At 28.8% G+C, this 24,114-nt stretch overlaps 1 protein-coding gene across 2 annotated transcripts; it reads left to right on the top strand.

Moving 5' to 3' along the window:
- The first annotated feature begins 11 nt into the window (after positions 1-11).
- Positions 12-24,114, top strand: LOC130895908 (uncharacterized). Of its 2 annotated transcripts, none has more exons than XM_057803524.1 (5): positions 12-119; positions 324-404; positions 4,637-5,152; positions 8,260-8,393; positions 17,759-24,114. In XM_057803524.1, the coding sequence occupies exons 2-5, from the start codon at positions 353-355 to the stop codon at positions 17,867-17,869; spliced, it is 813 nt and encodes a 270-aa protein (XP_057659507.1). In that variant the 5' UTR covers positions 12-119; positions 324-352; the 3' UTR covers positions 17,870-24,114. The 2 variants fall into 2 exon arrangements, with proteins under 2 accessions (XP_057659507.1, XP_057659497.1); XM_057803514.1 differs by having other exon boundaries at positions 8,260-8,399.

Raw genomic sequence — 24,114 nt, 5'->3', positions numbered from 1 at the left:
GTTGTCATTGGTTGAGACTTCAAATGTCAAGTGTCAACTGAAATTATTTTGGTTGTATATCTGCAATGGTTCATTTAATTGAATTGTTTGTGTTTATGTTCAGAATATATTGAGAGAAGGTATGTCCATAATCAAAAGACGTGCTGTAATTGAAGAAGTATACTAGTTTATCAGAACTTAATCAACTGTATTAAAAATATGTAGCGACCTACGCGTTCATATGACTTATCAACACAAATAAAGAGAAATCATAGTATTATATCAGTATTAGTATTAAAATCATGTACTATGTTATATTAGATAATTAGAAATCTACCTTTTAGTTTTAAATGTGGATTGACTTTTGGAAATCATGACACACTATTGGTGGATGCATTGGTTTTGGATAACAAGCTGGATTTCTTGTAAGTACCTATTTAAATAACTTCTTTGAACAACAATAAAGTATACTTTTAAAACTCTGGACTTATAGTCTACTTTTCACTAACATATCTACTTTCTTTCAAATTTTTATAAGAACATGTTTTTAATATTTTGAAATACTTATAAAATATTAATTTCCTCTCATTGAATATTTTACAGAAAATTTTAAGAAAGTGGATAAATTGGTTGAATGTGATTATTTTGATAGTTAACTTCACCTACAAAATTATTTTAACGATTTTATTTTATTTTTATCATAAACATGTAACATATTTTTGTTACTAATGTCAGGCAACATTAATTGACTATACAAGACCACCTACAATGCATTTTCTCTCTTTCATTTCCTTTCTCATTTCTAAGAATCATTTCTCAAATAAAATGTGATAAAAAGTTTACAGTTATAATGATGAATTTCAGAAATCACAACTAAACACTACTAATTGTAATTATAATATAGCTGAGGATATGAAGATCAATTTATTACTGCTTCTTGACATTATTATTTTATTGTTTACTGTAGTAATTGATTTTAACCCAACATAACATTCTTATTTAAATATTGAAATTAATTGTTAAGTAGTAGTAGAAGTGTTATTAATAATTTTGATTCTATAGATAATAATGATATACTTCGATAAAATAAAACTTATTTGGAAATATGTGAGCCATGAAAAATTATAATTTGAATTATATGAGAATTGTGTTAATTGTATGAGGTCTTATTAAAATATATAGTTAATTATTTTTTTAAATGGCAACAAAAATTTTAATCAATCTCCTTCAAGATACTGCCCTTTACTAGCAATACACTTATCACAACTTCAAATCTATAAGTGTATTTATGGAAGGCTTCTTTTGAAAATATTTCGTCTCCTCTGTCATGGCCTTCTAAATGTTGAGAATGGTATCACAACGTTTACCTTTCAGCACATTTTTTATTTTTGTAAAGTGTCAAAACTGTCATGGTGCTAAATTTAGAGAGTAAGGCAGATATGGACAGGAAGACTTCTAGTAGCCAAAAACTAGTGAATGAAAAGTGAATTTCAACAAGGTGCATTGTCGTGATGAAGAAAAAAACGCTGTTGGCTCGTTTTTAAGCTTTATTTGCACAATTCTCCATAAATATTTAAACGAACAAGTTCGCCCAAAAACAGTCATCAAAGTTATACATTATCAACATATACAAATTTTAACAATTCTCCATGTACTTCTCTGACACTTTTCCATTGTTCAAGTTGTTTCATAACCTCACTAAAGAAGCTATAGTAGCAAACTGATAGGCCTCGACAGGCTCAAATGAGTTACTGCTTGTTTGAATCATGATGTAATGAAATATACTAGTTGAAGTAAATGCAGTAAATTGTTATATATTTCCACCCACCATTTTTTGTAACAACCTTTGTTGCATTTCTTCTTTTCATATTTTGAACCTTTTGATTTCCATCTCCCAACTTATTTCATTTTTAATTTATTAATTTTTTCTAATTCACTAATATTTGTAAATTTGTGTTTATGTGTTGTGTATCAAAAATTTGTAATGTACTTAGATTTTTCTATACATAAAGTATATTAATTATTATTGAATATGAGATACTTTTGATAAATTCTGTTTCCACTATCTCTTATTTCATTTAAAATTTTCCTTCAAAAATTTACTTTGTGTAATCTACAAACTAATTGTGTGGTTGTATAAAAATTTTATGGGACCAGTTTCCTTTAAATATTTACACAATATATTGTTGGACCTGGCTGTTTAAAAATTAAATATAAATATTGTTTGCTATATACAAGGCTTTGGGACTGAGTACTAGACACTTGAATGAATAGTCAGTCAAAAATAAAAATGTATTCTTAGATTTTAGCTGTTCACTATTTATATTGGGCAACATTCATAAAGTGAAAGATATGCTTTTGAGTAAAGTAGAAGTAAAGGGTTATGCTTTGAAGAGAAAGGTATAAGTATAAGCATTTCTTTTTTTTTTTCAAATTTATGATATTTTATCATAAAACGAATTCTTTGATAGTGAAATAAGTATAAATAATTAAATAGAAATAAATACATAAATCTACTGTAGAGATCAGCAGCAGAAATGGAAAATCCATCATTGATTCTGTTCTCATAAGCAAGGATAATTGAAGAGGTGTGAGAGACATCAGAATGATGCGAAGTGCAGATATATACAGCAATCATTACCTTTTAAGAGAAAAATTGTCAATGACTGTAATTCACTGTTTTATCCACCGATAACATTTTCTAGCGATAAATTTGAGTAATAAATTGCACCAATAGCTTGAATTTGTGATTAATGCAGTTAACAAAACAAACAAAAAAGCAATGCATTGATTACGTGCTTATTTGCACAATTGTAGGATGAAAATGATGAAGACTTCCAACAATTGCTGTTACATACCGAAGTACGCTGGTTGTTGAAAGGTGTTTATCAAGATTTTATTTACTTTTTGACTAAGTTTTAGAATCTCTGGAAAGTAAAGATCCTGATTTAAAATGAAAAGTGTTCAATTTTAAAGCAGACTTTGCGTATTTGACACATTTGTTCAAACATTTGATGACCTTCACTTACAAGGGGACAGCCTCAATTTAATAAAAACAAAGAGGGTAAATTCAGCTTTTCTTGTAAATTGGAATTTATGAAGGAATTTGATTGCCTTGCATGATGATTTTAAAATCAGACTTGAAGATATTCTGTCAATGAAAATACCACCATGGATTATAAATCAACTTGATAAAATGGAAGTGGAGAATGTGATATTACAAGAGAAGCTACTTTAGCTTAGCACTAATGAAGAGCTGAAAGTGACATTTAAAAAAGGGTATAAAAAATTTTGGCTGCAGCTAGAAATACTCGAAAAATATCCTGGACTGTGGGAATTGTGCAAAAGAATATCACAAAACTGGGTTATTCCTTGTAAAACTCAAGCCAAATATTGATAATTTGCTTTGATAATTTGATTTGATTTTGATTATATTGTGACTGCTATAACAATAATAATTAATAGTGTAAAAATTTATATATTTTAATAAATACCTACAACACAAGAAAATATACAATATTTCTTTTTACCACTCCAAATGGGAAGTTTTCTAAATTTTTGAAAATTGATTGGTTCTTGTACTGTGAGCCACTGTAGATTTCAAAAAAATGAAGTTGGATGTAGTCACATTGTGATATCTACTCATAGCACAATCAATTAAAGTTCACTTGAAAATTTGTTTAATTTATTTTATTAACAAATAATTAACCCTATCAAGCAATATTTTCTAATCTTTTTTTTTTCGAAAACTGTTAATTCGTCCTTGAATCTCAGTCACAATGCAAGTTACCATAGATAGATATAATATTCATTTTTTTTGAGTTTTTGAAAGTAATTCATGGAAGAAAAAAGTTTGAGAATCAATGATATAAAGAATCCCGACACATTTCACTTGAATGATCATATGGATATACCTTATTATGTTCAAAATCACAAAGAAGCTAATAAGTCCCAACGAACCCATTGATTTTTCCGCACATAAATCAGCATATACCCAGATTAGGTCTCTTAATAAACAACTACCGGATTTAAAAAGTTGTGAATGATAACAGTGTGTTATTAGAAACTGATAAAGGCACATATTAGTATATAGTATATATATATATATATATATATATATATATATATATATATATATATATATATATATATATTAGTATTAGAAAAAAATTTAGAATACCCTTAGAAAGTATGATACTAGAACTAAACCTTTACGGGAAAATAAAAAACATAAAATAATCCCACTTGTTTAAAAAATTGTTTGATCTCTATAATCAATCACTGACAACACTTTGATAAAATAATTTCTAGAAAAATTGGTCGATTTTTATTCTTAAATTGACCATTTACATTATTAAAATATCCCCCTCTAGCACCCTCTCTGAATTATAAAAACCCTATCGAAAATTTTGAATAAGAAAGGGGTCATGTGCCACCTTGCTGGAAAGGGATTTTAGTTTTAGTTCAGCAATATAAAGTTTTTTCAAATTTGGTGCAATCATAATTGAGAAAATTAATTTTTAAGATGTAAAATTTTGATAATGTTTCTATCACAACATTTTACGTAGAATGCAGATAATAATGTAGCATAATATTTACCACCTCCTTCACTCTGTTATTACTTTTTGAATTAATTATTTTTTTTTAAATGTTTCAGTAATAATGTGTAAAACATCTTCCTCAATTACACATTCCAATGGTACCACTCTACCTCCTTTTAACATAAGTCAAAACTTGAATTACTTAAATGTAACAGGAGGCTTAACAAATCCGCCCACAAGTTCAACCCCAACCGTCAGAGCGAAAAGCACCCCTGCCCTGAAAAACACTTCGTACGGTAAATACAACAAAACGTCTCAAAGGAAAACTGAATTTTTGTATGTGAACACTACCACGAAGTATACAAGAAAAGGAGACAGAGATAAAGTCAAGGAGAAGTTCAAAGAATCTGTGATAAATATTAGTGAAAAAATCACTGATAACCAAATCTTGATAAATAATAGTTTTAATGCAATAAATCGGAACGATAATCTAACCTATTTCGAAACGGATGTCAATCTTAACCAGAGTTCAATACAAACTTCCGAAAGCTTTGGAGCTGAAGAGGTGAAAGAACATATTAGTTTTTCTGATAGTGATTTAAGTGCAGCGGGAATCACAGGAATTACTTTAGGTACGTAGTTTATGTCATCACTATAATTGTAATAAGAGTTATTACCACTATCTTTAACTAACTTTAACCTTCTATTGCAGTAATATTTCTACTTGTTGTCGTTTCATGACTTGTAAATCAGCAGTTTATATAGTGACGTATTACATTATAATTTTCTTTTCCTAAACCCTGGTAAATAATTAGTTTGAGTCTAATTTTTTAATTTTTTTTATGAATATATAATTTTGTGACTATCACCTTCTTATTTTCTACATGCATTTCCATTTTTCGATTGGATTCTTCTTCCCTCCACATATTCATTCATTTTTGTATTTTATTTCCGTTTTGCAGAATATAGTTTTTTTCATACTCCACCATACCTGTACTTGTATTTCACTTCTAAACTTCTTTTTAGAAACAACCTTCACGAGGTGTCAGTTTGAATACTTACTACCCTTTATATTCTAACTTAATTTTAACTCTAATACATAATAAAAAAATATTCATAACTTCATCACACTTCTTTTAAATATCGTTGAACCATTTCTTCAAAAATATCACATATTTCCGCATTTTTGGCAGAAATCTAGTAAAAACTATATATTATATATTTTTTGGATTATCCAGAAAATCTGGACATAATTCATGTACAATGTCCTATACCTATCAACTGTTTAGGAAATATTAAGATTTATTACTTGATAAGTAATACTTAATGATTTTAAAAAACAGAAAAAAGTTAATGTATGATATGCTTTCTAACTTTACTCAACATCTTAGGCGTGTCTGATCTAATAGCAACCGTGATTCGTTTTTTCAAAGCATCTTAGTTGCGGGATTTAGTTTTGTATACAATACTTTTGAGCTGGAAAAATTTGGTTCAGGTATTACCGGACATTGATTTGGTGATGGGGCGGTGCTTTATCATACTGAAACCATATTATATTCGCAGATAGGTAAGTTTTCGTATTGACACCCTTGACAACTTCATAATACAATTGACATATTTACACTTGTTGAATAATGTGCTATGTTTTGTTCGTTTATCAACATTTAAGGGTCTAGTGCTGGTTATAATTTTCAAAAAATTGATATTTTTTATTTTTCTATTCCTTTATTTCAAAAAACCTCAAATTTCATATCGAGATTCGAAATAATAAGAAAGTTATAATAGTCCGAGCGTGTTTGCGTTTTCGATGCTCTACAAGCAGTTTGAATTGATCGACAGCTGCTCTTTAAACTTTAAACACTTTTTGATCGAATTGACATTTTTTAATCAGCGCTGAGTTATTCTAGCTATTTTTAATTATTTGTGCGTTTTATTTAATTTGTTGTATTTTACTGTAATTGACCAGAGAATTGTAAAAAAATTTCCCAGGGAAAAAAGTGAAAAAAAATTAATTTTACATATTTTTCTAACAGCCGCCATTTTGTTGTTTCTCAATTTTTTACTCAAAGTTGGTAAATCACGATATAAGTAAGCTAACTTCCTCTTTAAAAAGCTTTTTGAGTTTTTTGTTTTATATTTACCAAATTCGAGATTATCTCATCGCAGAGGGAGGCTATCATTTTCGCTTTGGCGCCCTCTATAAAATGGAAGAATTTTTTTGTGACACTATATTTTCAAAAAATAATAAACGAAAAGTTTTATATGGAATTATAATATAGAAAACGAGAACGAAAATATTTACTTATTATTAATTATGCGTCATTTTTTACCCCTATAACCCGGTACTACGCCTTTAAGCGTAATGTAGAACATCTTTCACTAAAACAAAATGAACAAGACAAAGAGATATTCGATGAATACAATGAATTAAGAAGTCTTAAAAATTCACTCTAATGTTAGAATTTAAAAGATATTCCTACGCTACTGATGGTTTTTAATAAAAAGTGTACATCCGTGAGGTTTTAATTCTAATTAATTGTAGAAATGACACTTGTTTACATACAACGATCAATCATGTTTATATATAAGTAAATAAAAGTAATTTACTTTTGGGAACAACAAACCCTAAACAATATCAATTTTCACTGGATGTGGTTACTGTTTCTATTAGGTGGTGCTATATTTGGTGAGAGTTTTATACATTTTCTTATACCAATTTTGCAAACTTGAGGGTGTTGAGCATCGTTTTAATTAATAATATTGTTAAACAATCTAGACAACAAAAATAAGGGCTTACTTCTCATAATTTGCTGATATAGTCCGATTCTATTGATTTGGAACTATTGAAACATGAATTTACACAAAGAATGTTAGGTGTTTACAATGAAATAAACCTTAAATTTACATAGTTTTGTATTGAAATTCATTGTAATGTTTTCTATGAACTTAAAATATTGTTCTGAATGTAGAATATAGCAGAACATATTTAAATAATACTGAAGTATGTAAAACGGGATGATTCTTCAGAACACAAATCACTAGTGTAATTATTCGTTATGAAGCATTAATGAATATGCAGTATTAATTCACATAATAGTTCTTTGTAGATTAGCCTTTTCTGAAGCCGTTCAATAAAATATCACTTTCAATATTGTATACTAAAATTTATTTCTTTGAAACCTAGACACTGGCCTACAGTAACTTTCTACATCATACTAATGCGCCTTATTGTAATTTTACTATTAATTTTTCCTCGAAACAGAATATATTTTGTTGGTTTCTCTCTTAAATGAAATCCATTTACAGATTTATTTTTTTTTTTTCAGAAATGCAGGTAAATTGTAAAACATTGATTGGTGAACATTGTCTACTCGAACAAATTGTTTCTCTATTTTTTTGGAACGTTTTGTTTCTTCTATTTATTTCTTGAAATTAAATTTTTTGTTATTTCTGCAGTTCACTCGTTCATTTATAGCGTCAAGATATATGCTTAGATTTTGTTTTTACCTGTTGCAATACTCCTAGATCTTATAATAAACAGCTGTAATTTATATTCAAGTAAATTTTTCTCTCGCTAACTAATCAAATGAAATACTTTCATAATCATATTTGTATTTCGTAAAAAATGTATTCCCTAATATATTTTCATCAATGATTCTATTATATTCTATATGTATGATTCTATGATATTATGTAAATTGAGAAATTTATTAATAATATCTATTTAATATTTTTTCAGGTTGTGTTGTTATTGTGGGAATATTGTCTGGTATTAGCTATTTTATATATAGATATCGAGGATTCAACAGGCCTCAAGTACTTAATGATCGATGCAGTAATCCAGATTCAAGCGGATACCTCGATGATGCTTCAGTAAGAGTAAGCTTGTGCTTTTTTGATTATTTTATTGCTCATTTAATATTACTTTGTTTCTGTTTTCAATAGCACGCATCCAACCAATATTAAAACGATGAAAAAATTGATTCAGTATTAAGTATGTGCAATTTCTATAACATTGTTTGTTCATATAAATTTTCCCTTTACAAAATTTTTCATGAAAAATGAAATGTGAACTTTGAATGTTCCCTAAAATTACTTTAGTAACAATTTCAAATTAATCTGTCATTAAATAAATTGTTCATAATCTTGTTATTGATGAAGGAGCTAGAACTTTATGAAGACGTAGATTCCTAGGGTTGAGTTCATAATAATATAAATAGAGTTCCATAAGTTCATGTCTAAAAATAGATATGGAAAAAATAGAATATTTACATTGTTTTTTTATTTACTTAATTTTACCGCTCAAAAATTTAATTGATTTTTATATTTATTTTCTAAATCGTTCGATTAACATACATATCATGTTAATAGCCAAACATGCTTGTAAATATGCTCATTTTCATTTCTAAAAAAATTCATTTCACTTGCTTAAAATCAGAAGAAAAATGTATCCACTGGTCAGTACTCTATGTACAGTATATAATTACATATTTGAATACTATTTTTGTTATATCCTACCTTTTACTAACAAATTTCAGTTTTACATACTAAATATTTAAAATGAAATAAGTTCGATTAGCCGTGTCTGTATAATATTTTATTATAATGACAAATTTTAGATATCTATCTTTCAACTGAACTGCTAATTATGGAAACATAATTTTTGATTATAGAATTGGTTGTTAATATTGTATATTAATTTGTCATAAACCTCTTGTTTACTTAATTGAAGAAGGAATAAGGAAATTTTGTTGCTGTTCAATTTCAGACAACTTCTGAATATTTGGTTTATATTTTGAGTTATTTAACACACTTCGTAGTTAATTTAGTATCAAGTCTATTTCTGTTTAAAGATTTCACAAAGTTCATTGACGAAAACAATTTTTCACACGAATATATAAAAGTTTTTTCATTGATAAAAAATTATTTGGTAACGAATCCCATACGCTTAATATAATATTTTCAATTATTACTGGGGGATCAATATTATCTGCACTTCTTTCAGACATTTTCCCTTTTACTTCCAAAATCAAGTTTTCAAATTTTGTTTTTCACACTACGCTGATTCAAAATTCAACTAATTCCATCTCTAAATTATCGATACCTAGTTACATAAAATCGGTTAACTCCATAGTTGCCAATTACATTTTGTGTGGATATAAAAGAAATTTTCCAACTTTTCAAATTGATTTAATCTCTCCTCAAATGCTTGTTTCATTTCCTGCTTAATCATTTTATAATTTTTTATTGTATTTTCTTAAAAGTCAACCGTGTTTTCAAAAACTATTGTGTTTTGAAAGATTTTTTATAATTGTGGAAAATATCTCATCACTTTCATTTCCAAATCTTTGGTAAAGACATATCATCATTAAAACAATTAGTCCACGTCCTTGAAGTTTTTTATTTAGTTCATTAAAATGCTGAGTGATATCACATAAAAACATTAAATCATTTAACCAATTTATATGAAAATTCATCAAAACTGTTTTATTTTTCAATTTAAAAAAGCTTAATTTCTTCTAATAATGTTACAAAGCGATTAAGGACTTGACCGCAACTAAGCCATTGCATGTTGTTGTTAAAATCCCTGAATACTAGCATTCAATTTATTCCATAAAAATTGTGCCAATTTTCGTTTATTAAGATCTCTCGCGTTTATAAATTTGATTTTATTACAATTATCATTACATCGGAAATTGTGTTTAAACCTTGCTTCGTATATAAAATTTGCTGGTATATTATACAATTAAATTCAATCAGATAATGTAAAATATTTTGCCTAATTTACTGAATATATCCAATGTTTTTCCCCATCATACAAGGTGCACCCTCTGTTGTTACATAAACTATTTTCTGTAGGTCAATAACCATTTCTTTAAATACAACATCAAATTCTTTAAAAATATCAAGACTGGTGCACTTCCCTTTCAACGTTACTAGTCTTCTTTCATTATATTCCTTAACTCATTACAAAGCAAAAACTGCTAATTGTGTATAACCATTTACATCATTGTTCTCATCTAAAGCAATTGAATACATTTCTGTATACGCAACTTGAAAAATAGCAGCTGTAATGTTATTTTTTTGGAACCAAAAAACTTTTTGAAACACTGCTTCATGGGTTAACATGCCGAGATTAGAATGCAACTTCTCAAAGTGCCTTTTTACATTATATGTTCGTGAAGTTATTTTTACATTACAAATTACAAATATGATCATTCTATTTCTTTCAATCACACCATATTTGTCAAATCTTTCAGTTTGATCTGGTCTGTAACTTGTATCTCTTGTTTTTAATTTTTTAACAGCCGTCATAGTGCAGGGCTGCAATTAAAAATATTAATATTTAGTATGAAATAATTTGAGAATATTTTTCTCATTAACTTACTTAATGTACATATTACATATAATACACATCACTTTTGAAAAAAAATTGCCACTTGTTAGTTCAGCACTGGTACATCCCCCCACTCTGCGATGCAACGAATCTGCATGCGCGTCAAGTAATATTACAGTAATACGATTGAGATAGAAAATCAGCTAGTCAATGTCCAGTTGGAAATATTCTTTTATCAATTCGATTGTAGATATAAATTAACTTTTTTTTGACATAAAAAATAAGTGTGGGTTATTTTAACAGCTTGGGTGGGTTAGTGTCCGACCTACGGGTCATAGGTTCGCTATAAGTGGTATAGACTGTATCTGACTTACAATTTATGGAATTCATATTGAACACCCTGTTACCTTCCACTACACCCATACTCACAATTACACTGACTGGACCTTCCAGTCGGATATCAAGTAGAGGTTTGTGGGTCTAATCAAAAAGAGCATGTATATTAAACACACTGTTTATATACCAGTACACACTCACTATTACACTGTCTGGCGCGTGTTTTTGTAAGTTATCGTCTTCAGAGACTGAAGGTGAGATAAAACTTATTGGACTTACCTATATATACTAAATTTTCCGATCTATGAATTTCTTTCCGTGAAAAATAAGTCCAGGGGGAAATAGATCGGACTGTAAGCAATAGGCCCGTTCTCCCTAGTTATAGGTTGTAAATAAAAATATATATGAATATCTAACATTACACTATTTTTATATGATAAGCATGAACTTGTTCAGTAAGCTTCAATTTAACTGAAATTTGAGCTTGGTTAATGCTTAATGTTTATTTATTTGCGTAGTTTATCTAGAATTAGTGAAAAAATATTGAAAATTATATATGTACAATCTATCAGATTAGGCTATTTCTACTACATATTGAATGTTTTATTGTTATGTATTCTACTAAAGAGTCGTAACACGATAAAAAGAACTTTTAGTTACTTCCTATCCGAATTTTTGCCTTCTGGAAATTTTTCTTCTTTAGTGAATTCCACAATTTCTTATTAGGCATATCATTTTCTATTTTTGATTTTACTATTTATGTTACATGGTTTTATAATTTCTTCATCATCATATGGCAGTTTTGAATATCAAATGTAGGGTTTGCAACTAAATACTGGCATACTCAATGGAAAGAGGGAAACGTAAAGAAGCTTGTGAATTATTTTTCATGGTCAATTAACAACACATGTAACTTAAGTCAGATGCATAAAAAAGTCGCTTAGAAAACGAAAAACCGACCAATCGCGTTCTAGTCGCTAAAAACAATTGATCTTTATATTTTCGAGGGCGCTGAATACGAATATGACATTTATTTTTTTCCAAAGTTGGGGGAACATGGTCAAAATCGAGTTTTAAGTCGAAATTCTAGAAAAAATAAATTCGTGATTTTTGCTGTTCTACTCGCTGTATTTTGGCGAATAATGAATATTTTTTCATGAAATTTTTTTGGAATACCCTTGAACCAATCCAAAAAGTAAATAAATACATCCGAATCCCCCCAAAAATTTTCTGGCTGTATAGAAAATTCCGGAAAATTTTTATACATCTTGAAATCGCTGTAACCTTTTTTCTTCTACATATTAAGGCCTGAGACTTTTTTCCGGAATTTTCTATACACCCGGAAAATTTATTTACTTTTTGGAGTGGTTCAAGGGTATGCCAAAAAAATTTTATGAAAAAATATTCATTATTTGCCAAAATACAGCGAGTAGAACAGCAAAAATTACGAATTCATTTTTTCTAGATTTTCAACTTAAAACTCGATTTTGACCATGTTCCCCCAACTTTGGAGAAAAATAAATGTCATATTCAGCACCCTCGAAAATATAAATATCAATGGTTTTTGGCGACTAGAACGCGATTGGTCAGTACATGAAAAAAATTGGGGTGATCCGTTCGCCTGTAGGGACAGTTTGTTTATGTTGTCCCGCACACATGACATTATTCGAACATAGGCGTAGCATGCGAAATGTGAAAAATTAAATATAAAAAAATAATTTAAACTCATGAATGCAATATAGTTAGTTTCAAAGAAAATTAAATATTTCAAAATATATATATTAAGATAGTTCTAAAAATAATATCCTAGATTAAATGTAAACATAAATTATCAATGCTAACCAGAAGTGTATAAAACTAACAAAATCTATTTTCTCATGGCAAATAATATTAGATGTCTGACAATAGTTTAATTTAAAATTAAAAGTAACAAATATTTGTAGGCCGTTGTAATATGGGATGATTATGAACAAAATTGGAATTCAAAGTTAAAAAGCAAACGTTACTGGTTTTTGAAGAGAACAGTTTTGTTTTGGTGTTGACGAATTCGTGGAATTTTTTTATTCGTTTCGTGATGAATTCGCACCTCAAAGTACTTTTTTAAGATAAGCTTAATCAACTTAATTCCGTGATTTTTTATGAGGTCTTCATCATATAGATGATCATTAAATTCATTTAAAATGGTACTAGGCAAGTTGGCTACTATTTTCGAAATTAAAATCAATTCCAAATTATTTATATTTTTGTTGAAAAATCGAAAATATTTTCTGCACACTGACATACCTTAATTACTAAATATGAAGCATTTGTTAAATGGAGAAATTCTTTTGGCACTTGCAATGTAGATTTTTTATAAATAGGTTTCTCTGATTCTAGCAAAGATAAGCAGTGTTTGCAATTAATAATTTGTCTTAAAGATTGTACCACACATCCTGCAATATCACTAACTACATCTAAAACATATGATTCCGATGTTTAAATACTGAAATTCTTCAATATTTTGCTTCAATTGGTTTTCAAATTCTGCATCTTTTTGAATATTATCAGTCTTACTAGGTCCTTGGCTACTACAATGCAATATGCCAGTAGAATCCAATCTAATAATATTCCCTGAATCTCCTGCTTTTACTTCTTGGTGAATTAGAAGTCTCTTAAAGGTATTTTTAAATTGACGTGCACTAGGATTATTGTTGAATCCACCTCTACTTCTAATAGCATCTGTACTGCTATCATCTGATTGAAATTATGGTAAAGGTATTACATTCTTTTTCCAAAAAATCTCAGGATTTCCTTTCCATTGAAAATCGTCTACTTTGAAATGAGAGCAACAAATATAAGCTTCTTTGAGTAAAACTTTTTCCTGTATTTTCAATACAGCTAGCCACTTTGTCTTTGCTCTATATTCGTACGAAATCTACAATTTTATATTGTAAGAAATTAATCGATTTATTAACAAATAAGGATGAATTACGCCACTTATACTCACCTTTGGAATGAAAGGTTAGAATTTAAATAATCCACTTTTTTACAAACATAACACGATTTACCCATTGTCTTTGTATGATACCAGGATCCGAGCTATTTAGTTAAAATAAAACTAATCTGTGAATGTAGCACCACGTGTATTTATTGAAACATGTTAACGAAAGCTCCATATTAGAATCGTCTTTTTTAAAGTACAAAACACTGACTTCAACTCCCTATGCCTGTTGAGCTAATTGTAACTTTTAATTGACTCGTACAAATGTGGCGGCATAGGTATGAAATAAATATATAATTGATTACCTATATAAAACATCTCCTCCTATAAGTTTAGTTTGTCCGGTTTTTTTATCACGCGGCCACATCTGGATTTGGTATCATGATCTAAAACTTTTGGACTAATAGACATTCTGGGGGAGCCTCCAGCAAAGGTTTTTCATTCTTGAGTGACACAGCAGGCTGAACTAAAGGTTCACCACTACTCTCATCTATGTCAGGCTCGTTGCTTTTAGACGCATACTCATTTAGGGATTCCTTAAGGTCAATGCGATTACGCCTAATCACATTACCAAAGGAATCTTTCACAAAGTAAGATCTAGGAGAGTTATGCTTGGAAATAATTTGTGCAGGCTCCCACTTATTCTTTACATGGTCAAAAATTGTCACATTGGCTTTAGGGTCCAAGGCTTTAGATCTTTACTTTCCTTGTCATAGTATGACCTATAAATATTCTGTCTTCGCAATAGTTTCTCAGAAACGTCTTCACAGAGTTTCAGGTGCAGAAGACTGGAATTGATAGGCACTTTTGTCTAGCAAATCCTGCTCATCAATAACTCTGCTGATGAATAGCCAATATACTCAAGTGGTGAATTTCTGTATTGCAATAAAGCGGTGTGTATATTAGAGTTTTCTTTCAAACATTCTTTCAGCATATTTTTACCTTTATTTACCACTTTTTCTGCCAATCCATTACATTGTGCATAATAAGGGCTGCGCAAAATGATTTCAAAATTCCAGTTTTTTGCAAACGTCTTCAACTCTCTACTATCAAAAGGCACGTTATCAGCAGTTATTTTATCTGGTGACCCGTGAACAAAAAAATAGACTTTAAAGCTAAAATAACTGATTTCGCTGACTTGTCTTTAATTTGAGTGGTTTCCAATCAATTGGAGTATGAATCAAACACAATGAGAAAAATTTTGTTGGCATACGAACAAATGTCTAATCCCAATCTCTCCCATGGCCGATTCGGTAACTCATGTGGTAATAGCGACTCTTTTGGCTGTTTCTTCGCAAAAGTTTCGCAAATACTGCATTTTTTATGTAGGCTTCAATATCAACAGATTGCTTTGGCAAATAAAATATACGTCTTGCACGATTTTTGCATTTTTCAATCCCAAAATGACCCTCGTGCAATAATTTGAGCATATCACCCTTTATGGCAGATGGGACAACAATTTTCTCACCAAAAAACAGCAATTTATCAACATAGCTAAGGTTGTCTTTGATTTTAAGTGTTTTTTTTTCACATCAAATTGAGTAGCAAAAACAATCGCCAGCATCTCTTTCTCTATCTGCGCATTCTTTTGCTCACAGGGGGTGATCCAGGCTCCTGGATGCAAAAGCTATTGGATGACCTTCTTGAGATAGATAAGCACATAGACCGTCCTTGGAAGTATCAGTGTCTATTTCTATGGGTTTTGTTAAATCAAAAAATGACAAAATTGAGGCATTGGTTAATGTATCTTTAAGTCTAGTTAAAGATTCATCGTACAATTTAGTCCATTGCCAATCAATATCATTCCTGGTCAAATTTCTAAGTGGAGCTGTTATTTTCGACATGTTGAGCAAGAACTTTCCTAAATACTTAGCCATGCCTAATATTCTTATAGTTCAGTTTTATCTTTGGGTTTTGGCATCTCTAGAATTGGTTTCACATAATTTCTGTTTAGTTTAACACATGTTAAATGAGCAATTGGAATAGAATCACTTTTATTTCTATTATGTTGAAGAAATGCTTTGAGAATTCATTTATTACTGTCAATAAAGAGAAGTTGAATCACTCGCGTGATAATGAATTTTCTTGTCTCATGAGATATGTACTAACTCATTCATCTGAAGAACAGCAGCTCTTGTGAAAGATCTAGATCTCTGATCAGGTTATTAGATTTCTTCTTTGAACAAGTTTCAGGATAGATGCGTCTGTGTAGTATTTGTGCTGTACTTTCAATATATATCCACCACATACATAAAACAAATCTGGATCGCTAATACACCATCTAAACATACTAGCTCTAATAAAATTATAGAATGAAAATTATCGATGACATTAATTGACTGTTTATGAATAAAACTCAAAATAACCAAACAAGGGTAGATAGTAAATAAATTAAACAGATTACACCGATTATAGAATTACTTCAATAACAATATATAAATGGTTTAATAGACAATCAGTATAAAAATTTTCATATTGTTAATTGTGAATTTTCTATTTGTATGAATAATTTATTTGTTCCTCTTATCATATAATAAAAATGTCGATGAAAGTTGTTTTGATATTCATGTGGTGAATAATAATATTTATGTATTAACGTTATCATTGTCAAAAAATATTTTAGAGATAACAAAATATAGCCAAAATCTCAAATGTGTTGTAAGAAAGTACTTTGTGTATGTAAAAGTAAAAGTAATAGAGTTCTAGAAGTCAAAGTTTTTTGGATGGCAATAAAAAATATCGTATTTTGGTATCTGGAGTTTTTCCGAGCCACTAGATAAATGTAAATTGTTTCCCTAATCAAAATATCCATTTCCTTATTATGGAATAAAAAGGTCGAACATAGAAATACAAGGTGGTTCAGGCTTATGTATATGAGTTTCTAGAGTTGATAAAATATCCAAATATAGGAGTACTTCTTCATGTGTCACTAACAATGGAAAGGGAGGTATAAATCGTTCTAAGGGGTAAAGTGAAATTCTTATTTTGTAAAATACGTGTCTAACGGTTTTGATTAAGAATTTTTCACATTATTTTAGTTTTCTGTTAATTTGTATTTCCAATTGAAGCAGAAACTAAACAATTAAAGTAAAATGTATGAATGTCTTAAATCTATGAAATAAATCGAAAACGGTTATATATTTTCAATTATGATAAGAGCATCTCTTTATTGTTGAAATTTTATTCACCATCCAAAACTATCCCTATGACATGGAATAAGTGGTCACATGAAATTAATTATCTTAATTCCGTATAATTACTCCACAATCAGAACAGTTTGGCAGAAATTTGAAATTATTCTACATAATTCTGGACCATCTTGTATATAGTGCCTTTGGTAGTTTTATGAACCTTTCAGTTTTCTTTCTATTTCCTTTGAAGATCCTGTATATTCAAGAATCTACATTTGTCAGTTGATAACCTAATTATTGAATAATTTCATTTTCGGATATATGAAACATGCTTTTTAGATAATCTTAAAATATTTCATGGTGTTTTTATTTTACAATAAGAATAACACTGTTCGTGTGTTCTTTAGAAATATTAAACATTTATTATGCATTAACCAGTTTAATGATTTTACAGGATAATTCCGAAGAAATGTACAGCTTAGATAACGATTCGTTCCTAAACAGTTTGGAAGCCATGACAATTCAAAATTATTGGACTGACACTGTCAAACACACAAAACTTTAGTTCCAGTTCCAGTTTATAAATTGCTGTAAATATATTGACTTACTTCAAGTATTTTAGAAACTGTGATGCATATCAATAGCTTCAATGATAGGACCAGTAATAAGTTTATGTGAAAAAACTATTTTTAGTCTAAGATTCTAGATAAATCTCCTGTTATCAACAATTTTGTCACTATCTTCCAAATTACTGCTATTACATAGATTTTACTGTTAGCTAAAAGCCATAATGAACCCAGTCTACTTTCTTTTTAAGAAATAATTTTTATAAGAATTAAATTATTAAGCTTAATATAGCAATGATAAATATATAAATATATAGCGATTATAAATTTGATCAATTACGACCTGATATTCAACATCACTACATCAACAAGAAATATCTTTACTGATTGTTTCTCTTAATTTATGGGAAAATTTTTCAATAACATGCTTGTTAAAAATATATGCACAAATACAACTACATGTGTATCATATACTCAATATACAAGGTGATCCAGAATTATGTACATCAATTTCTTGAGCCGATAATACGCCTAATAGTACTGTATATTATTTTCTAAAACTCCTAAAAAATGAAGAACATACAAATCCTTTAAAGAGATGAAGCTTTGAAAGATAATAGGATGATCCATTTCATTTTATCGCTTTCCCCATACCATATAATTACAGGGTTAGGATAGGTCAGGAGTAAAATGCATTATATACCTTCGAGTTCACATAAATCAAATATATGTGTGTCTATAGAATTATAAGAGCATCTTATAGCATATGAAAATAATTATTCTTATATCGTAACTTTCCAATAAAAAATATGAACTCCATAATCAAAACCATTTAGTAGACATTTGAAAAAATTGGGTTTTCTAGGTTCTCAAGTCATCCCTTTCAAAGGTTGTTCTGCTTTATTATTCAGTTTTCGAAAAAAATGTATATTTTTGAATAGCTGTAAAAATTGATGTACATGATTCTGAACCACCTGGGAGTGAAAAATCTTGGTTATATTAATAACCTTTCTTTTGTCACTAATTTTATGACTATTAATGTTGACTTGTAAAGTAAATAATAATTATGTGAATATTTGGAAATTCCACAATGTTTTTCGAAACTATTTCAGGATTTAAAATAATTATTGTTAATTATTCATACATGTATGTATTTACATTTTATAATCTGGAGTTTATCTAAAATCTCATTTTTTAGTGTACTATAACTACTGATTTCTACATGTAGTAGATTGTGATTGTTTTTCCGTCTTTATGTTATGTGTATATTTTAAGAAAAAGTACAAAGCAGTAAAATTCATTTTTAAAATAAATAGGATATAACTTATAAATAAAACTAGGTCTAATAAATATTCTTCCATTATGTGTTGAATGTAGAATAGATTTATGTGAAATCATAATTCATATGGGTAGTATACAGGTAGTTTCAAAAGTTATTTGAACTTTTTGATCACAATATTGAACACTATAATGCAAAATATCATTATGTTCAATAAAACTAGACATACAGAGTGATTTATGTAAAACTGTTTCAGATAATGTTTGAATAATTCTTAATTTATAATTTGAAGGTAACATCATTATTAGTACAACTACTTAATTGATATGTTGACACATTATTGGGAAAGTAATTGATAATTTTCTATAACTTGAATTATAATACTTGAAAAGTCTATCCTACTTTGAGGGTTGTGATTTACAGGCCTTGATATTTACTATTATTAGAGATATAATATCAGTTCCCACTTATTCAGGATTTCAATAAGCCTGTAAAATATTTGTACAAGTACAGAAAGTATAAAAATAAGAACATTTACAAAAAAACGGAAATTATTATGTATTCTGTTAACTTTTTTTTTTTGAAAAAGAATATGTTTTCATAATATATCACTTGCAAGTTTGTTGTTCTGTTACATCATATTCCATTCGCATATTATGAGAGTTTATTCTGTTTATTAATTAGATTAGAATTTTCTTTTTTTATATAACAGCAATGAAATAGGCATATCAGTAAAATCACTCTTCATTGGCTCATATTAATTTAATATTTGATATAATTGGATCTGCACATCGAGACATTTAATTCTGTTCTCTTCATCTCTAAATTCAAAATCGTCATTTTTATATCGAAAATATGTAGTTCTTTGTTGATGGAAAGAGTGTTTGTATGTTTATAATGAAAATCAAGCAACAGTTTTTATAAAGCTCTCTTGAAAATGAAATTTTTTCGCTATGCGCTACTGCTGTTAGGATTTGAAAAAATATTACGAGTTGGCACGGACCAGTGCCTAGTTTGTATTAGAATTAATAGAAAAAACAAAAATAAACTTTAATAAACGAGAATTTGAGGGTTGATTGCTGAAGTTTATAATGAATTTTTTCAATTTTCGGCAGAACATGATTTTCGCTTCAACCCATAACTTTCCGTTCTTTTTAAAGATTTTTCCTAGCGTGTTATTCGATGTTTCTCGCGGTCTTCCATTTTTCCTGGCATTTCACTATCCCATTTTTTTTAACTAGCATTGTATTATCCATCCTTTGTAGATGGCCCCACCTTCCTTGCTGCCTACTTTCTTTGCTGCAGCAATTGTATCTCTCTCTGTCAATACTCAAAATTCACAGCCGTATGTGACAATGGGCCTAAATACTGCTTTGAAAACTTTCTTTTCTGTTTCTTTGGAGATTCTTTTTTTATGAGCCACTTGCTAAATGCATAGTAAAATTTCTACGCCTTCTCTATTTTATTGTTTATTTCTAAATCATCTCTTTCTGTCTATTCCGACAATAATTCATTTCACATTTACCACTATCATAACTTTTATTTTCTTTTTGTTCATTTTAATTCCGTTTTCTGTCAATGTTTCATTCTAGTTGATTATTATATCAACTGCAAAGGTGCATTTCGATATATTAATGCGTTTAAGTTGTCGAAATCCAATATAAAGTGATTTAGTTTTCTTTTCTGTAATTCAAATTAATTCATCCATATAAGTTATGAATAGTAATGAGCTCAGACTTCCTCTTTGTAGCACTTCTTATGTTGGAAATGTCTCTGATTTTTTGTTTCTGCTTATGACATCGTGTCTCGTTTCTTCGTACAAACATTTAGTTACTCTCGTTAATTTGCTGCTAATATTTTTTGTAGGTTCGTTCGTAGGACTTTATCGAAAGCTTTTTCCATGTTTAAGAATTTTTTTTCATATTATTTCTTATACATATGATCTGCCATTCCGAAATTCACTTCGCATCTCTTTCAAAGTTAGTTCTATTTTAGCTCACAGTTTATTTTCGATTATTTGTTCAAAAAACTTTAGCTGTGTACATAACAGGGATATTCGATATTACCCTATAACTATTGTAGACTTTACTGTGTTCCTTTATGTGCACTGATAGTATCAAGCCCATTTCACAATCTTCAGGGATCTTTTCTTCTATCCATACTATATTTGAAATTTCTAGTTTTTTCTCCCATGTTCTTTATCATCTCGGTTGTGATTTTATCTTCTCTCGGGGCTCTTTGTTTTTCCATTTCCTTGTATGTTTTATTGTCTGTATCAAGCAGTCCTTCAAAATATCCTCTCCAGCGCTCCATTATATTTATTTCATTTACCTTTCAATATTCTATAGAACTGCTTCTGGTTTGTTCTACTGTCTAATTCTAATTTGTCTCCAAATTCCTCCTATTTTTGATGTTTGGACTGCAATATCAATTTTTTCACTTTTTTACTTTGTTATTTGTATTGCTCGTAACTTCTCTGCGTTGTTTGTCGTAGGTATATTTGCCACTTCATCTTTTTAATCTTATCATTATATTTGTGGGTTTAGTTTTACTTTATCTGTTGTAGCTTGTACCTCTTTGCGTTGTTATCTCTTCTACAAGTAGGTAATGATAACTGTTTATTTCATACCCACGTTTAACTGCGACGTCCTTTTTTTCGTTGTTATTTCTAGTCTTTATTGGGGTTCTATTCGCTTTTTTACTCCCCTCAAAGACGCTGTAATTCTCTCTTTTTCTTTTTTCCTCATCCATTAAACTAACCATGTATCTTCAATACATTTTTACCAATCTGTGATTTCAAATCAATATTTTTAAATTACTTATCTTATCACTTCGACCGCGCAGGCCGGTAAACTCAGACCTTGACCTTTATCGGTAGTTAATGCATTTATATTTTTACTTCTCTTTAGTTACTAATTATTATTATTTTTATTATGTCCTCAATCAACTAGTCTTACTTTTGTAGTTTTCTGGATGTTTTATACCACAGTATATCTTTGCACTGCACTTACTTATACTTACTTTATATTTTAGTGTTTTATTTGCTCGTAATTCTCCATAAATTTGAAGTTTATTATGGAATAATAATCCACATAACATTATCATTTATTATCCAAGACCGGAATCAAACAATATATGTTTCAATAATACTTCGAATTTCTCCGACTCTCTATGGTATTTACATACATTTTCAGCTGTTTGTAATCTTGAGTGATTTAATAAACCAATGAACATGCTAATGTACAAAATCAGCCTGGGCTGTGTATGAACTTGAAAAATCCAATTTTGTTCTTTATATATAAAACGGTAAATATTTTGAAAATGTTTTGAAGTTGTTTTTCAGTTTCTAAAAGAAAAAATGTTTAATATACAAATTTTATGTAATACATTTTACACTATAAGGTCATGTTCTGATCAAAATCGTAAGAATTCATTTTTAAGCCCTGAAAACCATCACCATTCCACATTTTCTTATTTTTTGTTTTTATTTATATTATAATTTGAATAAAATGATGCTACTGGTCCATGTCTGAACAACTTTTTTGTTTTAAAAATCCTAATTATTTATAAGTTTTAGATAAGGGGAAAAGAGTCTTTTACATAAAAAGTTTCAAATGCAACTAAATAGAAAAATTCTAGGTATATATAATTCAAAGAACATGAGAGATTTACATTCATATATACGAGAAGAATTACATCAGAAAGATGTTTACTTAATGCACTATTACTCCTTTGTTAGATTTAGTTTTGTAAGTGAAATGTTAAAAAGAATAACGTCACTACACTTGTTTCCTTTTAAATTCAAAATTATTGCACAAAATTCTATGTAAAATTTTAACAGATATTAATGGCTTCTAGTAGTACCTTTTACATAAATTTTGGTATATTCTATGAATCTTAATATTAACAAATAAAGAATATATTATGTATATAAGAAATCCATTCTTAGAGCAACATTCTTTCTCTGCACATTTATGATAAACCTGCTTTTTACATGACCAGAATATTATGTATTTAACAAGAATACACACAGATGAATATTCATACTTAATTATATGTGGAATATATATGAGACTTACTGTATATTCTTTGTATACATATTATATCCTGTGTTATCTGGGCAGAAATTTCAGACAGCCACCTAGGAAGTCTTAAGAAATTTGTTTAAAATTGAAAAAAAAAGATCATAAAGTTTGTTTTTGATCTATATAAGAGGATGAAAGTATCTTTTCCAGGAAGATGATCGCTTGACTCAATGGGATATGTACGTCCTGCAAGGAATCATCTGGGCACTTTTTGTTTTTAGAATCTTCGAAAAAAAAAACTTTACTTCAAATTCAAAGAATACATAAAAGTTCATTTCTGTCAAGTTGAAGATTTCAAACAACAAATGTGTGATTAACATTCATTTCCCATTTTAAAACAGCTTTAAGTAAATATATTCTTTGAATTACTTATATTTCTGTTATCACGAAGGTACATGCGATTATTTACAACGAATTAACACAGAACCGAAATCAGCAATCACCGCCAAATCGGTTTTTGAAAAAATCATTGTGGCGCAGAGTATGAATGTGGCAATGGAAATCACATCTATTAAACAAGCTCCTACTAGATTTTGCTTTAAGGCTTTTGAATCGACCAGTCAGCTAACATTATCTTTTTTATTTGATGGAAGTTTAAAATAAAAAAAATTATAATTCAAAAGTGAAAGTATAAGCATTTTTTAGTTGGAGCTTAAAATAGTTCCAATATACAATTTCTAATATTTGAATATTGATAATATTGTAATCTAACATCACTGACTTGATATTTATTTTATTTATCAATTTGTACTAATAATCTAGCTTATTTGGAAACGGCCTGTATTCACTTAATGTGAATTCCACTAATGTGCAATACTGATTATTACAAAAATTACTTAATCCTGTAATTAAACACGAAATACAATTGTTTTGCAAACAT

Source organism: Diorhabda carinulata, chromosome 1 (assembly GCF_026250575.1).
Source record: "Diorhabda carinulata isolate Delta chromosome 1, icDioCari1.1, whole genome shotgun sequence".
Classification (NCBI taxonomy): Eukaryota; Metazoa; Arthropoda; class Insecta; order Coleoptera; family Chrysomelidae; genus Diorhabda; species Diorhabda carinulata.
Note: the sequence above shows the minus strand (reverse complement) of the source record. Positions and strands in the feature narration are given on the sequence as shown.